Here is an 18,990-nt window from a genome sequence, read left to right on the forward strand (position 1 = left end):
GGCAGGGCCCTCCCTTCAGTGAACGTACATTCTGATGAGGGAGACATAGATAATCAAGTAATCAAACAAACAATCGCAAACCGTAAAAGTGCATTGAAGAAAACAAATAGGAGGAGGTCAACAAACTTTTTCTGTAAGGGGCGAAATAAATAATTTAGACTTTGTAGGCCATGCAGTTTCTCCTAATGTAGCACAAAAGCAGCCATACACAATAAGGAATGGGCTTGACTGTGCTTCAGTAAAACTTTGTATACGAAACAGGTGGGGGCTGGATTTGGCCCACTGCCACAGTTGGCTGGCCCCTAATATAGAGTTAGAAGAAAGGTGGGCACTGTAAATAAGAGGAAGATGACCCTCTAGAGTTTACTCTTTCCTATGGTTACTTTGAGATGTCTTTGACACATGTATAAGCAGATATCAAATAGGTAGTTGGCCATTTGAAAGTTGAAATCAAAGGAGAATCCTGGGATAAAGATATAAAATTAGAAGTCACTTGTTATAGAGGTAGGAAGGGATGAAATGACTTTGGAAGAGAATAAAATGAGAAAGGTGAAAAAAATCTGGAACTGAACACCAATGAACACCAACAAAAGGTTTGCTAGTGGGTATGACTTACTTCACAAACTCAGTTATGCAAGAAATTATCACATTTCTTTATTTTTTTTAAGTCAGTTTAATGTTACCCTGAGTCTCAATCCTAACCAGATAAGTGGGAAATTCAATTTCATGTATTTGGTACTTCCTCCTGCCCATTCTCTCAGAGTTATGTAAAGGTTGACAATCCCTAAGTTTTATCATGGCATCAAAGACTCTACTCCAGTAACTGGTCTACCCCTGAAGCACCCCTGCCACAGCAAGCATGGTCCTGTCAACTAGAGCAGCTTGGAATCTTTTATGGGACCAGAACCCTTCAACCTCAACCTAGAGTCCACCCTGTTGCCTTCGCCAGGGCATTGATGTAGAATGAAAGTGGTTCCTTGCTACTCTTTGACTTCCAATCTCTTCCCCATCTGGGTGAAATTTCATCCTTTCCTTTTTTTGTTGATCTGGAAGACATTCTTCTTTCTCCTCTTCCCCTCTGGGGCGCCTGGCTTAAACTCAGAGTTTAGACTTTTCTAAATATCAGGAAATACATTTGACTTCAAACAGCCTTTGCTCTTTGTTCTGCAAAAATTACTAAATTAAGGAAATGCTAAGTGGTGACCATCAGATTAGAAAAGAGGGAGGCAGGAGTATAGAAGTAACAAAAATTTATATCCAAAATTTGCCCTGCCACTATTTAGCTAGGGAAAAAGTGTGATATAAAACTGAAAGGGAAGCAGATTAGGATCTTTTGGTAAAGATAATGGAATGCCAGGTTAAGAGATTTGGACTTCGTTCTATTGGTAGTGGGCAGACAGTGGTGGATCTTTAACTAGGATTGTTCTGGAAATAATATGCAGGATAGATTAGATGGGTAAGTTGCTAAGGCTGAGTGAGGTGATTCAGGTGTCAGGTTTTAAGAACCTTAAATGGAAAGTGTGGTGAAAACATGAAGCAAGAGATACATGCTAGAGATGTTCTAGAAAAGGTTTGAAAACAACTTAGCATTTGGCTTGATAGGGAAGGATTCTGAGGAACTACAGTTAACAACTCTGAAGTTTATAGGTTCACCACAGTGACACGAAATGATGTGCCTGACCTTAACTCTCCTCCTAATCTCCCTCTAGCTTTTGATAACGTTAACCATCCCTAACACTCATGAAACTCTTTCTCCCACTCACCTGTGCTTTACCTGTGGGACACCTCCACTGAGTTTTCTCAGTCAGTTAAAATCAGCATGTCCCAAATTAAATTTTTATCATTTTTTTGCAATTAAAGTCTTTAGTGTCGTCGTCGTGTGTCCGTCGTCCCCCCCCCCCTTCTGAGTTTAAACCATTTTTCTACCAATCCCTTAGACCAACTCCCTTAGCTTCATCGTTAACCCTTTCTTCTCCTTCATCCTCTTTGTGTGTATGTCATCAAGTCCTGCTGCTCATTCCTTCAAAGAGATTCTCATATTTGCCCCCTCAACCCCCCCCTTTTTTTTCCATTTCTACACCAGATCTTTATTACCTTACAAATAAATAACTGCAGTGGCCTTTTAGCAGGGCTTCCTGTAGCTATCCCCAAACCTCCCTCTGATCTCCAAGCCATCCTAATCCCTGACTAATATTCCTAAAGTAATGTTTTCCTAGTGTCATGCTCTGCTCAAGAACCTTCAAGTTCATAACATTAAGTCCAAATTCTTCTTCTTCTTCTTCTTCTTTTTTTTTTTAAGGCTGTACCAGAGATTGAACCTCGGACTAAATATATGGGAAGCAGGTTCTCAACCCACTGAGCTACACCCGCTCCCCAAAGTCCAAATTCTTTGGCCTGTTTGCCAAGGCCCTCCATAGCACAATGCCTGGCTTACAATCGGCCCTGATACTTTGAGTGATTAGAAGACAGATGGAGGGATGAATAATACCTGCCCGTCCAAATGTCCCACAAAATCCCCCATGTCTGCTTTTACCCAGAGTCTAACCCTGTGTTTACCTCCATTTCCAAGACTTTTGCTGATACTGTTCTGGTTTCCTGGAGTCCCTTCCTTTTTCTCCTCCATCCTAAAACCCTCCTTAAGTGCTGCTCTTGTCCTCTCCTTCACCCAATCATATTAGTCCATAATACTAATTTCTATTTTTCCTGTACTCAAACAGTGAGTGAGGTTAAATTAGTACCATTTTGTTCATCAATTTTTATTTTCTAATTGTAGTGTGCACTTTCTCTCCCCTTCAACTAAACCGCAAGTTCACTGAAGACAGAGAAAAGATATACTGCTTGCGTGAATTCTTGCTCATTAATTGATCAACACATACTTTAAAATTCACTTAAAAAGCTGTGAGTACATGATAACTTGGAAGACTCTCTTGTTTATTATTTTAAGATGGATTTTGCTGATAACCATGATATTGCAATCTGTGGTTGAACTGGAGATCTCCTGGTTTTAAAACAAGTATTTTGAAATGCTCAGTTATTAATGCAAAACATGATTATTTCTGATTTCCTAAATATTTCCAACCTGCACAGGGAAACTGTGTACATACTTGTGTTACCATAAAGCCTAATTGACTTTACTTTGATATTTTGGTTTTTCCTCATCTGCCTTAGCTTCTCTGTCAGAATCACTTTTCTTTTTCTTTGCATAGTTTTTACTAAACATCTCTTTCCAATGTCATAACTAGGTCAGTGAAACTTAATACAACTGGTTTATGACATGGGATATTCCGTCTGTCTAATTCTTTTGGAAACACCCTCCCCACCCAGAATTAGGTTTTAGAAACACTACAACCCTGTTGCTACACAGGGCAAACAAAAGTGGCTATTGCTCTAAGAGATACCTCTCAAGTCTCAAAATCTAGAGGTCAAAATGGAGATAATGCAAAAGAACCCCTACTACTTAGGAATCTTGTTCCAAATGGGAATTCAATTCTCTAATTTCCACATAGATGTTGTAAGTAGCTCTTCCTTGATGGGGTTTTCCAGTTTTCTAAAGAATTTTTTTTTTTGACTGAGATCTTTTTGAATACAGTTTACCACAGTTCAGTGGTTTTCAAAGTGCACGTCCTAGACAGTAATCAGCAGGACCTGGGAATTTGTTAGGAATGCAAATTCGTGGGCACCACCCCAGACTTACTGAATAGAAACGCTGGGAGTAGGGCCCAGCAATCGGTGTTTTAACAAGCCATCTAGGTGATTCTGCTGCATACTAAGGTTTGAAAACCACTGTTTAATTTCAAAACACTTAAGTGTAGATTAGGATATTAATGGCCAGATCTAAGTGACTTGACATAGTACACAGAAGTAGTAAGTATTTGTGAATGCATTTATCAACCCATTTTGTGGGCAAACTGCTGATATATGAAATTAATATTTTATTCAATTCATACTAGTTTATCTGAACATGAAATCTGTTCTGTCAAGTTTTCCTTTTTATATGTACCTTTGATAGTTTAAGAAGTAATTACCCTATTCTTTTTTTTTCAAGGACTCATCTTCCTAATTAGGTTTCTTTTTTTTTAAAAGATTTATTTTTATTTATTTCTGTCCCCTTCCCCCCCCCTCAGTTGTCTGTTCTCTGTGTCTGTTTGCTGCATCTTCTTCTTTGTCCGCTTCTGTTGTTGTCAGCAGCACAGGAATCTGTGTTTCTTTTTGTTGCGTCATCTTGCTGTGTCAGTTCTCCGTGTGTGTGGCGCCATTCTTGGGCAGGCTGAACTTTCTTTCACGCTGGGCAGCTCTCCTTACAGGGCGCACTCCTTGTGCGTGGGGCTCCCCTATGTGGGGCTCACCCTTGCGTGGCAGGGCACTCCTTGTGTGCAGCAGCACTGCGCATGGGCCAGCTCCACACGGGTCAAGGAGGCCCGGGGTTTGAACCACAGACCTCCCATGTGGTAGCGGGACGCCCTATCCATTGGGCCAAGTCTGCTTCCACCCTATTCTAAGTCATCATGAAAGCCTCTTAAGTTTCACCTTACAAACATGCCTTGCTTCAGTCATAGCTGTGTGATGTGTGGTGTACATGCATATAAAATAACACTTTCCAAAGCTGGTATCAATAGGAACTGTAAGAATTTCCTCTGGGCTATATTTTATCTTCCCCAGTTTTAAAGTCATTTTTACATTAAAGTGGGAGATTACTTTCTGCCAAAGAAACCCCTCAGATTAAAAGTTTATACATTTTCCCCATTGAACTTGGCTTAATTTTATTTTTTTAATAGAACTTTAATTCAACTACATAAAAATTAAAAAACAGAAAAAAGGCAGCTTAACAAATTATGGAAGTATTACTGTAAAAAATTCTGTCCAGGCACATTTATCTCATTTAATCCTAAAAACAAACTCAGATTTATATACCCATGTACAGATATAGAAAGCTAGATACATAGAACATTTCCATCATTATAAAGGCAAATGTAGAACATTTCATCACCCCAGACATTTCTTCTGTGCCTCTTTGCAATCAATTCTCACCCTTTCTCTCACCCTGCAATCACTTTCTTTTTTTGTTAAAGATTTATTTTTATTTATTTATTTATGCCCCACCCCACCCCCATGTTTTGCATTCTCAGTCTTGTCTTTCTTTTTAGGAGGCACCAGGAACTGAACCAGGGACCTCCCATGTGGGGGAGACACCCAATTGCTTGGGCCACTTCCACTCCCAGCTTCTTGTTTCTCCCATTATGTTTCCTCCTTGTGTCTTCTTGTTGCATCAGCTTACTGTGCCAGCCATCATGTCAGCTCACTGTCTTGCTCGTCTTCTTTAGGAGGCACTGGGAACTGAACCCGGGACCTCCCATATGGTAGGCAGGCATCCAAGTGCTTGAGCCACATCTGCTTCCCTGCAATCACTTTCTGTTATCTTTTACTATACAAATATAAGTGATGAAAAAAGAAAATACGAGTCCACATTTCACTCTTCAGACATAACCATTGTTTAATGGCTTGTTATATATCCCCTTTGAACTTTTTGGTTATATAAGTTCTCCACTCACACACACATATATATATTTATCATTTATATTACAAAAATCCTCACTTCAGGTTCAAGTCTTACCACTTTGTTTTTAACTCTGGAATCCTTAGTTTTAACTCTAGAAACTTTTCTAAATTTATTTCATTTTAAAAGTAATACATGAATATATAATCATTGGCAAAAACTCAAATGATACACAGTATATAGAAAAAAAAAAGTTCAGGCCACCATTTTGTTGCCTCCTCTTAGGTAGTCAGTGATGACCAACAACAAAATTTTGACCAAGATGATATTGATAAGGACCATGAACTGCTGGATTTACTACATAATTATTTTTTTCCCCTAAGTTTTATTTTCAAGTTTTGTTATCTGCATACCAGTGCCCTTTTAGTTGGTATTACATTATTTCTTAATACCAAGTGAGCATGTTAGAACTAGTTTTCTTTTCTTGGTGTCCCTTCCTTGTTCCTTGATCTTGTTATCAGTTTTGAAATAGTTTTAAAATATTTTTTCTAGGAGTGAAAAGAGTACTATGTAGAAATTTTCTTCGTGTGGTGTGTTCTTATCTGTGGTCAGAAGCCTGGATATGTAAAGCTCTCCCTGTTAGTGTATTGAGATATATGTATAGAAGGTATATATAAAAGGCAACTTACCATAGAAGAATATCTGATCAGATACATTCTTCTATGGTAAGTTACCTTTTCATCATTTGTACAGACTTGTACTTCTTATACACCAAGTCATCTGTATATTGCCATTAAAGTTTGGAGACTGTCAGCCAGCTGCAAAATCCTATTAAGGAGTAGATCAAAGTATTATTCAGGGTTTGCTCCTGAAGGGCACTGTTTCATTAATTACTTTGTATCATTAGCATTTTTCCAATAGGAAAATGTGGCTTGCATTGATCGTCAAAGATGAGGTCTTGATTGTCTTAGGCACTTTTCTGGGCGTTTATTTGAATTTTTGCTGCTCTCTAGGATAATACTTAAAACTGGGTACAGCAGGGTAACATCCTGGCAGGCAGTCGGTCAGGTGGAGTATAGAAAACAAGATCACTATAGATTCCATAGATTGTTTTTGATTTCTTCTTTGAAGTGCATATACCCAGGGGCAAAAAAAATACAGCTATCCTGAGTTCTTCTTGAAACTCTGTTTTACAATCTTGGTTTTAGGACCAGAAGGTGCAAAATGTAGGTGATGTGACATATGTAAAGTTTTGTAGCCTACTAACGCCAAAGTTCTAAGGACTGTCTTTCTCCCTCACAATGAAGCTAACAGATAATGTTTTGATTAAATAGTAAGAGAACAGCATAGTCTTATGTGTGCAGAGCCCCATAAAGTTATAAATTACTTAAAAATATTCTCATTATATTAAAATAACAATATTAGCTCTTACTTAATGAGGCAAACACTGTTAAAGCACTTTCCCCAAACCATCTCATTTAATCCCTAATAAAGAATTTGTGGGTTTACTATGGGCTCCTGTTGACGATATGTGAGTACCTCCAGGCTAAGGAATATGTGCTCTGTCCTGGGAATGAGGTTTAGAAATACTTAGGCTTTTGGGGCCTTATTTCACAAGGTCTAGTTGGGGAAACTTGACCAGTCTAAGGACTTAACAAATGTATAGTGTTGAATAAGACAGTACTGTCTGAAGTTGGTGAAATTCCCCTTTTACTACCAAGACAGAGCTCCCCAACACTGTTCATCTTGCTCAAAGCTCAGTCTTTTGTCCTAGTGTTTGTCCACTCTCTCAGCCTCAAAATCAGGACTGTAGTCTACCCGAGCCTGAAAGAGAATTTGGTGATAGTAATCTACTCTGGGGTGTCGGCGTTCTTGACAAAGAACATTTTCCCTTCTATTATCTACGCAATCTTGGTTAACTAGCCGTCTTCACGTGGTAGTTGGTGGACTTCCGCAGGTGATTTGTGCCCTTCGGGTATCTTTCCCGAGGGTGGGGTGGCGGGCCTAAACTCACCCCCTCTCCCTCAGCATCGAGGCGGGAGCACTTGTCTTCAATTTTCTGGGTACTTCCAATGGTTGAGGGGAAGGTTGAACTGAGTCTCTAAAGTCGGCCCTTCCTGCCCGCCCTGGTTACCACTCCACTCCCCACGCCGCCCCCAGCAGCCCCAGGGCCTTTAATCCCCGCAGCAGGCGGAGTAGCGAGAGGAGGTGGAGCTACAGGCCGGAGGGCGGCGGCGCAGCGGTACCTAGTGGCGCTGCAGGCCTGCTCCATACAGGGTACGTGGCACTGTCCGGTGAGAAAGGGGGAGTGGACTCGGCTTTCTCCTCCCCACAGAGATCCTGGGTGCATCCTGCGGGGCCGGGAGGGAGGGTCCGTGACGGCGTTGGTGCTCTTTTTTGGTGAGCTCTAAGTTGGCCTAATAGTGGTCAGGGCCTCCACTCCTCGTCCACCGTGAACCAGCCTGCGTTTCTCCCCGAGGAGCGGTGACCGCATTGGGGGCCAAGGGACGCACCCGCCGCCCCGCAAGGGACGCACCCGCCGCCCCGCATGCGCAAAGCTGGCGCCGGCGCCCGCCTCGCGGACTCCAGCTCCCAGCGGCCCCTGGCCCCGCCGCAGGCGCGGAGCCGCCGGCGCCATCTTGAAATCGGATCTTCTGTCTCTGAGGTTGGCGTCAGCAGCGGGCGGACGCGGGCGTGCCGAGAACCCAGGCTGCTGAAAGGGGAGGACGTTGAGGACGCGGCGGCTGGCGGGAGAGGCGGCTGGAGGAGACGGGGCGGGCGGCGAGCGCGGCCCGCGCCGCAGCCGCTCAGCATCCCCCTGAGGTGTTTCCACACCTGCCTCCTCCCCGAGGGGCGGGGCTGGCCACGCTGGTACCCAGAGCCCGCGCGGGTGGCCGAGGCGCGCCCCTGCGGAGCCGAGCGCCCCTCGCTGGGTGCCATGCCGGCTGGAGACCCCCGAGGCGGGAGGCCGAGCGCAGCCGGGAAAGCGTGAATGGTCCCAGAGCAGCCGCCGCCTCGGGGACACTCGGCGCCCGCTGGGAGGGAAGATGAAGGAGACTTGCAGGATCTGTGCCCGGGAGCTGTGCGGTAACCAGCGGCGCTGGATTTTCCACACAGCGTCCAAGCTCAACCTCCAGGTTCTGCTTTCTCACGTCCTGGGCAAGGATGTCTCCCGCGATGGCAAAGCCGAGTTTGCTTGCAGCAAATGTGCTTTCATGCTGGATCGGATCTATAGATTCGACACCGTCATTGCCCGGATCGAAGCCCTTTCTATTGAACGCTTGCAGAAACTGCTGCTGGAGAAGGATCGCCTCAAGTCCTGCATTGCCAGCATGTATCGGAAGAATAACGAGGACTCTGGCGCGGAGACCAAGGCTGGGAACGGGACGGTTGACATTTCCGGCTTACCCGATGTGAGATACTCTGCGCTGCTCCAGGAAGACTTTGCCTATTCGGGGTTTGAGTGCTGGGTAGAAAATGAGGATCAGATTCAGGAGCCACACAGCTGCCATACTTTGGAAGGTCCTGGAAACCGACCCAGGAGATGCCGTGGCTGTGCAGCTTTGCGGGTTGCCGATTCTGACTATGAAGCCATTTGTAAGGTGCCTCGAAAGGTGGCCAGAAGTATCTCCTATGGCCCTTCTAGGTGGTCCACCAGCATTTGCACTGAAGAACCAGCTCTGTCTGAGGTTGGGCCACCAGACTTAAGCACAAAGGTACCCCCCGATGGAGAAAGCATGGAGGAAGGGACCCCGGGTTCCTCTGTGGAATCTTTGGATGCAAGTGTGCAGACCAGTCCTCCACAACAGAAGGATGAGGACCCTGAGAGAGGTGCAAAGGAACTTGCCAAGTGTGACTGGTGTTCAGATGAACAGGCTCCCCCGCCTGTGTGTAACCACAAGCTGGAGCTAGCTCTTAGCATGATTAAAGGTCTTGATTATAAGCCCATTCAGAGCCCCCGAGGGAGCAAGCTTCCTATTCCAGTCAAATCCAGCCCACCTGGAGCCAAGCCTAGCCAGAGCCTGACGGATGGCCTTAGTTCCGTTTTCCCTAACAGGTCTTTGAAACCCCTTTACAAGACACCCGTGAATTATCCCTTGGAGATTTCAGACCTGCAGGAGCTGTGGGATGATCTCTGTGAAGATTATTTGCCACTCCGGGTCCAGGTATACAAAATGGTTATCTCGTGCCTTTCTGGTTATAGCTGGCGGGACTCAGGCATCACATGAATTCTGTCTAGTGGAAGGTAAATAATCTAGGCTTGAGAAAATTAATCGTGGAGCTCATTTTTGCTGAATCTTTTGCTTATGTTCCATTCATAAATGTGATGAGCACTCAGATAATTTGCTTTTCACAGTCGTCATCTATTGGTCCTCCATTATCAAAATTACAGACCTTTTAAAAGAAAAAAATGTAACAGTTTTTACCCTGTAAAAAGAAGACATGTAATGTTTAACGTCATTTCTGGCACTAGAACTCTTTCCTCTTTCTTTTCCTTTAAAATTTTTTTAGTTTTAGATTTATAGACGCTTTCTTCCTTTGGCTTTTGTGAAAGGGAATTAGTGTTCTTCCCTGGAGCATTAAGCCTTTCATCCCCAGGTAGTTTTCAGAATGATCAGAGCATAGGATAAAGGTCTAGGAAAGGCTCGGGGAAAATTTATTAACCTATCAATAAAATATTATAATATCTTGGCAAGACATTATAATTAATAGAGCTTTTGAGGACTTATTCATAAAAGAGTCTTGGGAATTCAAGTATTGTTACTTAAAATGTTAAGGTGAAAACTGTTGACAGCCAGTTTGTCTACTGAGCTCCACTGGAGCTTGATTGACATTAAGAAAGGATTCTCCTGTTACTGTGTCATAGTGTTTCATCTCCTTATTCCTTTTGGAATTTCTTAATTGTTACTTGAGAGTAACAATTGATCTTAATTTGAGATATTCATGTGCCCAAATGTTTACATACCAGTCTTTTAAACTCAGCTTTATATAGGAACCTAGCAGATGCTTTTTGTTTCTGTAGCAGTAAAAAAATGCTAGTTTCAGTTAACTTTGAAACATTCTGGTACATTTCACTTGATACTAATTCTTCAGTGATACCATTAAAAAGGTGGACAATCTAGAAGGCAGTTTTGGAAACCATGCTTCTGGCCAACAGTATCCCAGAAGTGCAGAGCTTGATAACAAATGAAATTGTTGATTGTAACTTGAAAAATTTTTTGGAAAAAAAACCCCTAATTTGTATCAGAAAAAGAATACAGGTAAAAAATGCGAGAAAAGTTATTAAATTTTCACAAAATTATCAAACAGCATGAGTGCTCTGAAAAAATATAAAAATCAAAAAGTTTTAAAATGTTTTCATTTGTATAAAATATTAAGTATTAGTATGCCTAATGCATGTGCACATCTTTTCTGTTGCTTCCTTTTCATTCAGTAGAGCCTCACAGCTAAATTTGGACTTTATAGCTATTTCTGTGACCAGGCATAGATGTCACAAATTAAATGTGGTGGTTTCATATTGTAGTCTGGACAGTGGATGGGAAATACTACCCCTCCCCCCCATACATATGGCCAATATTGTAGAAAGGTATTGTAGAAAGGTAATCACTTGAAAAATTACAGGCAAAACAAAATTTTTTTAAACACCATATTTAATTTTAAATATTGTCTTTTGGAGCTTGGTTTCATCAAATTTTGGAGTTGGGATGGATTTTAAAGATCATCTCATACAGTATCAATTTAAAGATACAGAAAGCTCATGGTTTAAATAGCTTAGTCCTGGTATAGCCAAAGATCCTAATTTCATGCAATATCTTTTTGTTCTGTGTATTAGACCACATTGCCTGAAGTGCATCAATTTAAATAGCTACTTGCTTTCAACCAACGGCCATCTTTCTATAACCTAAGGATTCTTTAGGTATTCTGTGAGGAAGACTGTCATGCTAATGAGCACATTTAAACTGTTTTAATTGTGTTTTTAGGTCAAGTTCCTCTAGTACACTGAATTGGACATTAGAAAACCAGAGCTTGAAAACAATAATAAATGACCTTTCTGCTGTCACCTGGCTTACATTTTTTACTGTTTGTAGAATAAGAAAACATCAGGAGGAGGGAAGTATACCATTGAGCTTGAAGAATCATGGCTATTATGCCATTTTTCCCAACAATTAAGAATGCATGGGGGAAATAGATAAATTGGGCTTAAATTGTTTGTAATAAAATGTGTATTTTGGACACCTGATCTATTGCATATCTGACTGACTTTTAAGGGTTGTAGTGTTTTATGACAAAACGAGCTAAGTGGGACAAAGGCAGAGTGATTTTTGTCTCTGAACAAATGTGGGAGGAACAGAAACCACAAAAGAAAAAAATGTGCCTTTACGTAAATTCTACTGCACATGAGGAAAACCTCGTATCTTAAAAAGTGAGATTGTTCCATAGAGTCATCTTGATTTCTTTGTTTCTTCCTCCACTTCCCCCATTTTGTGCACTATTAAATATCACTATCAGGATTTCTCTGGATTGCTTCTCTCCCTCCACACCTCCCTGCTTTTCTGTCTACCTTTTTCTGTGTCTTATTTTAGAGGAAAACAAAATGAAACAGTGTAGTTCTGCTTACTAATTTTCTGATACTATGCAAATTGATTATTTGCCTTCTACAGAATTTACTCCTGAAAAACCAAGGCTGTACACATCTAAAGAAAGGGTTGAAGCTTTATTTTAGCTGGTAATTTCCTTCTTTTACTGCCTGGTCCTGAACTAGAAAAGTTGTGGTAGGAGGGGTGTGTGGTCTTAGTAAACAGCAATTCCAAGGGCTCTAGCACATGTGCAATTTCCCTTTCCTTCTAAATTCAGCGAGCAGGAGATATTTACTTCAAGCCTCCATGCCAGTGTCTGCTCCTTTGTGATGATGGTAAATTTATCCCACTCAAAGCTTAGCTATGTTATAGGAATCAGGCCTGTTGGAAAGTATAGGAGTTAGATGCTAATCAAAGATAATTCCTTTAAATTTGTGCTAGTTGATGGTTCTTATCTCCTGTCTCCCATTATTAACAAAAGGATAGCAAGTTACAGTAATTTGAGGTCTCTAACATGGGAACCAGTAGAATGCCAAGGAAAATGTTAATCCAGAGAATCTAAATATCTGCCTTAAATTATGCAACTTTAGTCCTGAAAGCAGTTCTCTTTCCTGATACTGGAAAACAGTCCTAACTCTGAGTTAAAAATGACTTAATTTAAAATGATATCATCATTACAACGTTATTTTAGTGGCCCATACTCTAGAGATTTGACACTGACTCAACCAAATCAAGTAGTACTGATTTCAGCCTCCATAAAATTTTCATCAGAGTAATTCGTTTAACTATTTGATACTTAACAAGAATTAATTGTGAGTTACTGACTCAGTGGAATTTTTTTTTTCAGATTTATTTGAAAGGATTTTTCTGAAGTGTAAAATAATAAAGCATTAAGAATAAAGAAGTAACAAACATATTCCAGTTTTTAGGTCAATAAAATTACATTTGCAAACTTATGGTTTCACATGATTATTTACGCCAAGATGGGTGTAAATGAGCGCAGCATTATATTCCTCACACCTTACTTGTAATACTTATTAGATGTTAGAAAAACCGATAAATAGCACTGGAGGAATAGAAAATACTTTTTTCCCCCTGAAATCTTTATCCTTCCAGTTGCTTCCAGTAAAGGATTTAAGGTAGACTGGAGTGTCACTGCCTGAAAGATTGTAATAAAATTTTGAAAGTTTGAGGGCAAAAAAGAATAAATGACAGATGCCTTTTTTTCTCTTCCTATTTAACTTGTATTTTTCCTAATTGGAGTGTGTGGGGGGGTGGGGTGGGGAGGTTGTGGGGGAATGGGATTTAATGCCATAGTATGGTGGCTTGGAGTTGTGTACCCCAGAAAAATATTCTAATTTTAATCCATTCCTGTGAATATGAACCCCTTTGTAAATAGGACTTTTTGATGAGGATACTTCAGGTAAGGTGGCCCTGAATCAGGATGGGTCTTAATCCAATTACTGGAGGCCTTATAGGGAAGGCCACAGAGAGAAAAGCCACCAGGAGCAGCCAGAAGTTGGAAGTCAATGGAACCCGGAACAGGAAGAAGACGCTGCCATGTGCCTTGCTATGTATTGGAAAATCCAAAGAACCCCAGAGATTGTTGGCCAGCCAGAAGATACCAATCCCAGGAGAGCAAAAGCCTAGCTTCTGAAACCCTGAGCCAATAAATTACTGTTGTTAAGCCAACTCATTGTATGGTATTTGGAAAGTAGGGTTCTGCCATAACAAATACCTAAAAATGTAGAAACAGTTTTGGAATTGGGTAGTGGGTGGAGGCTGGAAAGGTGTGAGGTCCTTGATAGAAATAGCCTAGATTGCTTTGAAGAGATTGTTGGTAGAAATATGGACTTTAAAGTTACTTTGAATGACACCTTAGAAAAATGTATTGGAAACTGGAGGAAAGGCAATCCTTGTTATAAAGTGGCAGAGAACTTGGTGAAATTGTGTTCTGATGTTGGATGGAAGGCAAGACTTGTTAGAGATGAATTTGAATATTTAGCTGAGGCTATTTCCAAGCTAAATGTAAAAGGTACCACTTGACTTCTTGCAGCTATTAGTCAAATATGAGAGAAAAAGGATAAGCTGAGAATTAAACTCTTCATTACAAAGGAACCAGCATTTGATGATTTTGAAAATTCTCAACCTATCTAGGTAGTATGCTCTGAGACTAGGGCCAGAAGCATCTCTACAGGGAGGGACTTCCCTGTGCTTTTGAGAAGTGACTCCTCAGAGAAGAGGGATCTATGTGAGGGTTTAACTGAACAATCCTTTGCTAAAGGTGTGGTTGAACGAGGATCCAGTCAGCCATTTCAGTGGAAGTCAGGATGGGAAATGCAGTTATCCATGAAGGATCTGTTTGATGGTTTGGACCTATTTGAACTGCATGCAAAGCTGACAAGATTTTTGTAAAATTTGTGTGAGCAGAACCACTGTCAGCCAGGACCAAACGGACAGAGAAGGGATGATTTGAAGGAAGAATGATTTTTAAGGACAGAACCATGGAAACAAAGGTCCAGATAAATAAAGATCTCCCTGGGCCAAGAGAACAGGCCCACCCATGCATGTGGAAAGGGCTGGTGTGCTCCTGTGCTTAGAAGGAGTGGGGCTTGTAAGCCATTGTTCAGGGAGAGTACTGCCATCCCAGTGCTTGGAGACTGTAGGGCTGGTGCCCAGACATTTGCATAGAGTCTGGTTGCCATCCCAGGGCTTGGAGATGTTGGGGCCTGTGCCCCAGTGTTCACAGAGAATCTGGCTAGTATTCCAATGCTTGGAGAGCGTGGAGTCTTCACCCCAGGGTTCAGGGAGTATATGGCCACTGTGTTAAGTGCTTGAAAAGGTTGGGGCTGCTTCTCCATCAGGCTGGAGGATAAAACAATCCACAGATGAAACTCAGACCTTGAAATCGAATGGGGTTTACCCTGCTGGGTTTCAGACTTGTTTGGGACCTCTAAACCCTGTTTTTCTTCTAGTTTCTCCCTTCTGGAATGGGAATGTTTATCGTGTGCCTTTCCCACCATTGTATATTGGAAGCAAATAGCTTATTTTCTAGGTTTCTTTTGTGGGTCCATCAGACAGTGGAATTTTGTCCCAGTATGGGCAAAATTGATTTTGATGAGACTTTGGACTTAGCATTGTTCTAAAATAGCTTAAGGCTTTGGGGGATGTGATGGAAGGAATGCATTTTGCTTGTGGGAAGAATATGTCTTTTGGAGTCCAGAAGGTGGGCTGTGGTGACTTGGAGTTGTGTGCCCCAGAAAAACATGTTAGTTTTAATTCATTCCTATGGGTATGAATCCATTGTAAGCAGGAGCTTTTGATGAGGTTAATTCAGTTAAGATATGGCCTAACTGAATAGAATTCTATTACTGGAGGCTGTATAGAGAAGGCTACAGAGACAAGCCATGGGGAGCAGCCAGAAGATAGAAGTCAACAGAACCCAGAAGAGAAAGGAGAAGACGCTGCCATCGCATTGCCACATGATAGAAAAGCCAAGGAAGAACCCCAGAGATTGCTGGCCAGCCAGAAGATACCAACCCTTGGGAGGCAGCAGGCCTTCCGAGCCTCTGAAACCATGAGCCAATAAGTTCCTGTTGTTAAGCCAACCCACTATTTAGTATTTGTTTTAGCAGCTGGGAAACTAAAACACAGTGAATTTGTAAAGTTTTATTTTACCACCGTTAGCTCATGAGGGATATTATATAGAGTTCAATAAGTATATCTTAATCTGATTAATCTTCCCATGTATAAATATATATATATTTTATATATATATAAAAATATATATATTTTTTCCCCTTGAATCTCTTTGGTGAATTGATATTCCTGTAAAAGTATTCCTTCCTGGACTACTGTGGATTATTTATATAGGCATATACTGTAACTATACCTTTAAATAGGCACATATACTTTTTAAATTTAATTTTTAATATTTTTTACTTCTGATTTTGAAATTATTTCAAACTTACATTTACCAGTTGTTAATATTTTGCCACATTTGTTTGATCACTCCCACTTTCTCTATAGACATGTTATTTTTTTATTCCTACCATATGATAATTAGTTGCGGATGTTATATACCTATACCCTAAATACTTCAGCATGTATTTCTAAGGAAAAGGACATGATCTCTTACATAGTTATAGTATAATTATCAAATTCTATAAATTTAGTATTGGTAAAACATTATTATCTAATATACAGTACGTATTCAAAATTTACCAGTTTTTCCAATTGTGTGAGCAGGCATGTTGTAAGAGAGGTAATTGAAATAAAACATTTCATCTCTTAGGGAATGGTATAAGTTTGATCATTATGCCTTGAATTCCCTGATTGATAAAAAGAAGAAAGCTAATATTTTGTCATCATAGCATTTTCCTCCTTTAATTTTCCCTTTTCTTTAAACTCTGAATTTTTCCTTCTAACTAAATTTATAGTGTTTGTGTGAGCTGGTAGGGGAAGGTAGGGAGGGGAACTAAGGAGTAGTTAGTACTGGAGGTAAATCAGTACTCATAATGAAGAATAAGACTGTCTTCAGGAATTCATAGTGATAGTTCATTTAACAGCTATGGTTTTCCATTCCTCTGGCAAAAGATGCCAAAGACAGTTGAAGATAAAAATAAAATTTATTATTTCCCATATTTTATTCAATTTCCTTGTTTTGCTGATTCTTCTTAGCCCATGAGTGAAGAGCTTTTCAAACAGCAAAAGCTGAATTCAGATGAGACTACTATAACTCAACATTATGTATCTGATTCCTACTTGGCAGAACTCCAGGGAAAAATCCAGCAAACAGAGGACACTAACAAGGTATAATCAGTAACATACTCTTGGCGATCACAAGATTTTCCTGAGGGATATGACTGGCTCTAGTCTGCATTTTTTAACCTCTCTTAGTAGGACTTGGGAAATTAATGCTGCACATTCCTGGTGTGCTAGGGAATATTAGATTTGAAAATGTAGTTCTTCCCATCTCAGTTCTCATCAAGATTTAAGCTTGTTCTGCACAGATCACTAAAACTTGAATGCTGTCTTTAACTATGTAAGGCACTGAAACAGGTTTGTGCTTTTGATTTTAGCTTAACGTTTCGCCCCTTTATAGCCCATGGATTTTAATGTCTTTTATAAGAAAATCCCCCAGTTTAGGATGCTGAGCTTCTGGCGTGGTGGGCCTTTGTAGTGTACCGTCCTGTCCTGTGTAGAGGGAAGAAACTCCTTGGTCTGTAAGGGATCCAGGGTGACTCCTGTGGTCAAGTGCCCAGTATGGCTGCCTTCGTAGAGAAAGTACAGTGCATTAAATGGAGGAATTGAATATTGAAGGAATTATCTCCTGCTACTTTCTCCTGTTGATTGCCTTAGGATTTTAGTAGTTACTACAAATGGGAAAAAATGACAGAGTAATATTCCGAGAAATTCCTTAAACTCTAGATTTGAGGAAGAACTTTTATGGTTGCATTTGAGATTAAAAAAAATAATTGACTTAAACTGTTTTTCCTTTCTGAATTCAGATTCTTCAACAGAAACTGAATGAAATGAGCTGTGAACTAAAGGCTGCTCAGGAGTCTTCTCAGAAGCAAGATAATACAATTCAAAGCCTACAAGAAACACTGAAAAGCAGGGAAAGTGAGGTAAAACATATAAGCAATCAAGAAACTGTAAGGAAATTATTTCTCTTTCAGAGTAGACAAGTATTCTATATATTTTAGAAATGGGTATTGTTATACTAACAAATATTAGCCCGGAGAAATTGTAGTTTAGCCTAAATTGTTGTTTCGGAATGGTCCTGTTACTAAAATCTGTACAGGCAAGATAACAGAATTTATACTCAATTTACTAACATGTTTGCTACTCCCTTTCTCTATTTCAGACTGAGGAGTTGTACCAGGTGATTGAAGGTCAAAATGACACCATGGCAAAACTTCGAGAAATGCTACACCAAAGCCAGCTTGGACAACTTCATGTATGTGAGGGTCATGTGGGATGGGAGGAGAGTTTCCAGTTGGGGATGTGTATTATTGATTTTGTTAGTCTCAGATGCTCAGTGTTTTCTCTCCTTGTGATTATGATTTCTGCTCTTCCAGAGCTCAGAGGGTACTTCCCCAACTCAGCAACAGGTGGCTCTCCTTGATCTTCAGAGTGCTTTATTCTGCAGCCAGCTTGAAATACAGAAGCTTCAAAGAGCAGTACGACAGAAAGAACGCCAACTGGCTGATGCCAAACGATGTGTGCAATTTGCAGAGGCTGCAGCACATGAGAGAGAGCAGCAGAAGGAGTCTTCATGGAAACATAACCAAGTAAATCATTAACTATTTTGTAGTCCTAAATGCTGACTTTGCCCTGGTAGTATCTTTTTAGCAGGACAGTTTATGCTGAACCCTTGAGTCACTTGTTTAAGTAATTCAGTTCAACATTTGTTGCCCACATACCAGGTATTGAACTGTGTTCTAGAAATATTTAGTGACTAACACAGGCTCTTTCCTCTTAATGTACTTACAATTTAGTGTGAGAGACAGCCATATGAACAGAATTTTAGCATGGTAAATACTATAGAGGAGGGGAATGTATGGAAGTGCTACAGCAATACATAGGAAAGTCTGAGGAAGGGAGTCAGAGAAAGCTTCTGGAAAGAGAAGACAGCTGAAGTTATTCTTGAAGGATGGATATAAATCAGCCACAGATAAGTAGGGGAATATTAACCAAGGTCAAAGGAATAGTATGCAGAATTAACTAAGTTTTTAAAAAAACATATAATATGTAATTCTTAAATGGTTATCTAATTTCTCGCTCTCTTTTTTTTAAGATTTAAAGTATCTTTTATGTGTCATAACTCTTAGGTGTTTTAACACTCAGGATTTTTAAAATGTAATTTTTGTAAGATCTCCCTTGGTTAGTATTTTGGAGATTAAATATTAACTC

General features: G+C 40.5%; 1 protein-coding gene across 33 annotated transcripts in view; it reads left to right on the plus strand.

The window, feature by feature from the left end:
• PDE4DIP (phosphodiesterase 4D interacting protein) overlaps nt 1-18,990 on the plus strand; it is a 233,367-nt gene that overhangs the window by 137,509 nt on the left and 76,868 nt on the right. For 27 of the 33 annotated variants that reach the window (XM_012518040.4, XM_023583509.3, XM_023583515.3 and 24 more), the window contains 4 exons: nt 16,753-16,884; nt 17,583-17,702; nt 17,942-18,034; nt 18,156-18,368. In XM_012518040.4, the coding sequence (XP_012373494.2) occupies nt 16,753-16,884; nt 17,583-17,702; nt 17,942-18,034; nt 18,156-18,368 (558 nt within the window). Of the gene's footprint in view, nt 1-7,768; nt 9,661-16,752; nt 16,885-17,582; nt 17,703-17,941; nt 18,035-18,155; nt 18,369-18,990 lie in introns of those variants that run through there. The other 6 variants (XM_012518036.4, XM_012518033.4, XM_012518041.4 and 3 more) reach the window with 1 other exon arrangement.

Source organism: Dasypus novemcinctus, chromosome 13, assembly GCF_030445035.2.
Source record: "Dasypus novemcinctus isolate mDasNov1 chromosome 13, mDasNov1.1.hap2, whole genome shotgun sequence".
In the NCBI taxonomy this organism is placed as follows: Eukaryota; Metazoa; Chordata; class Mammalia; order Cingulata; family Dasypodidae; genus Dasypus; species Dasypus novemcinctus.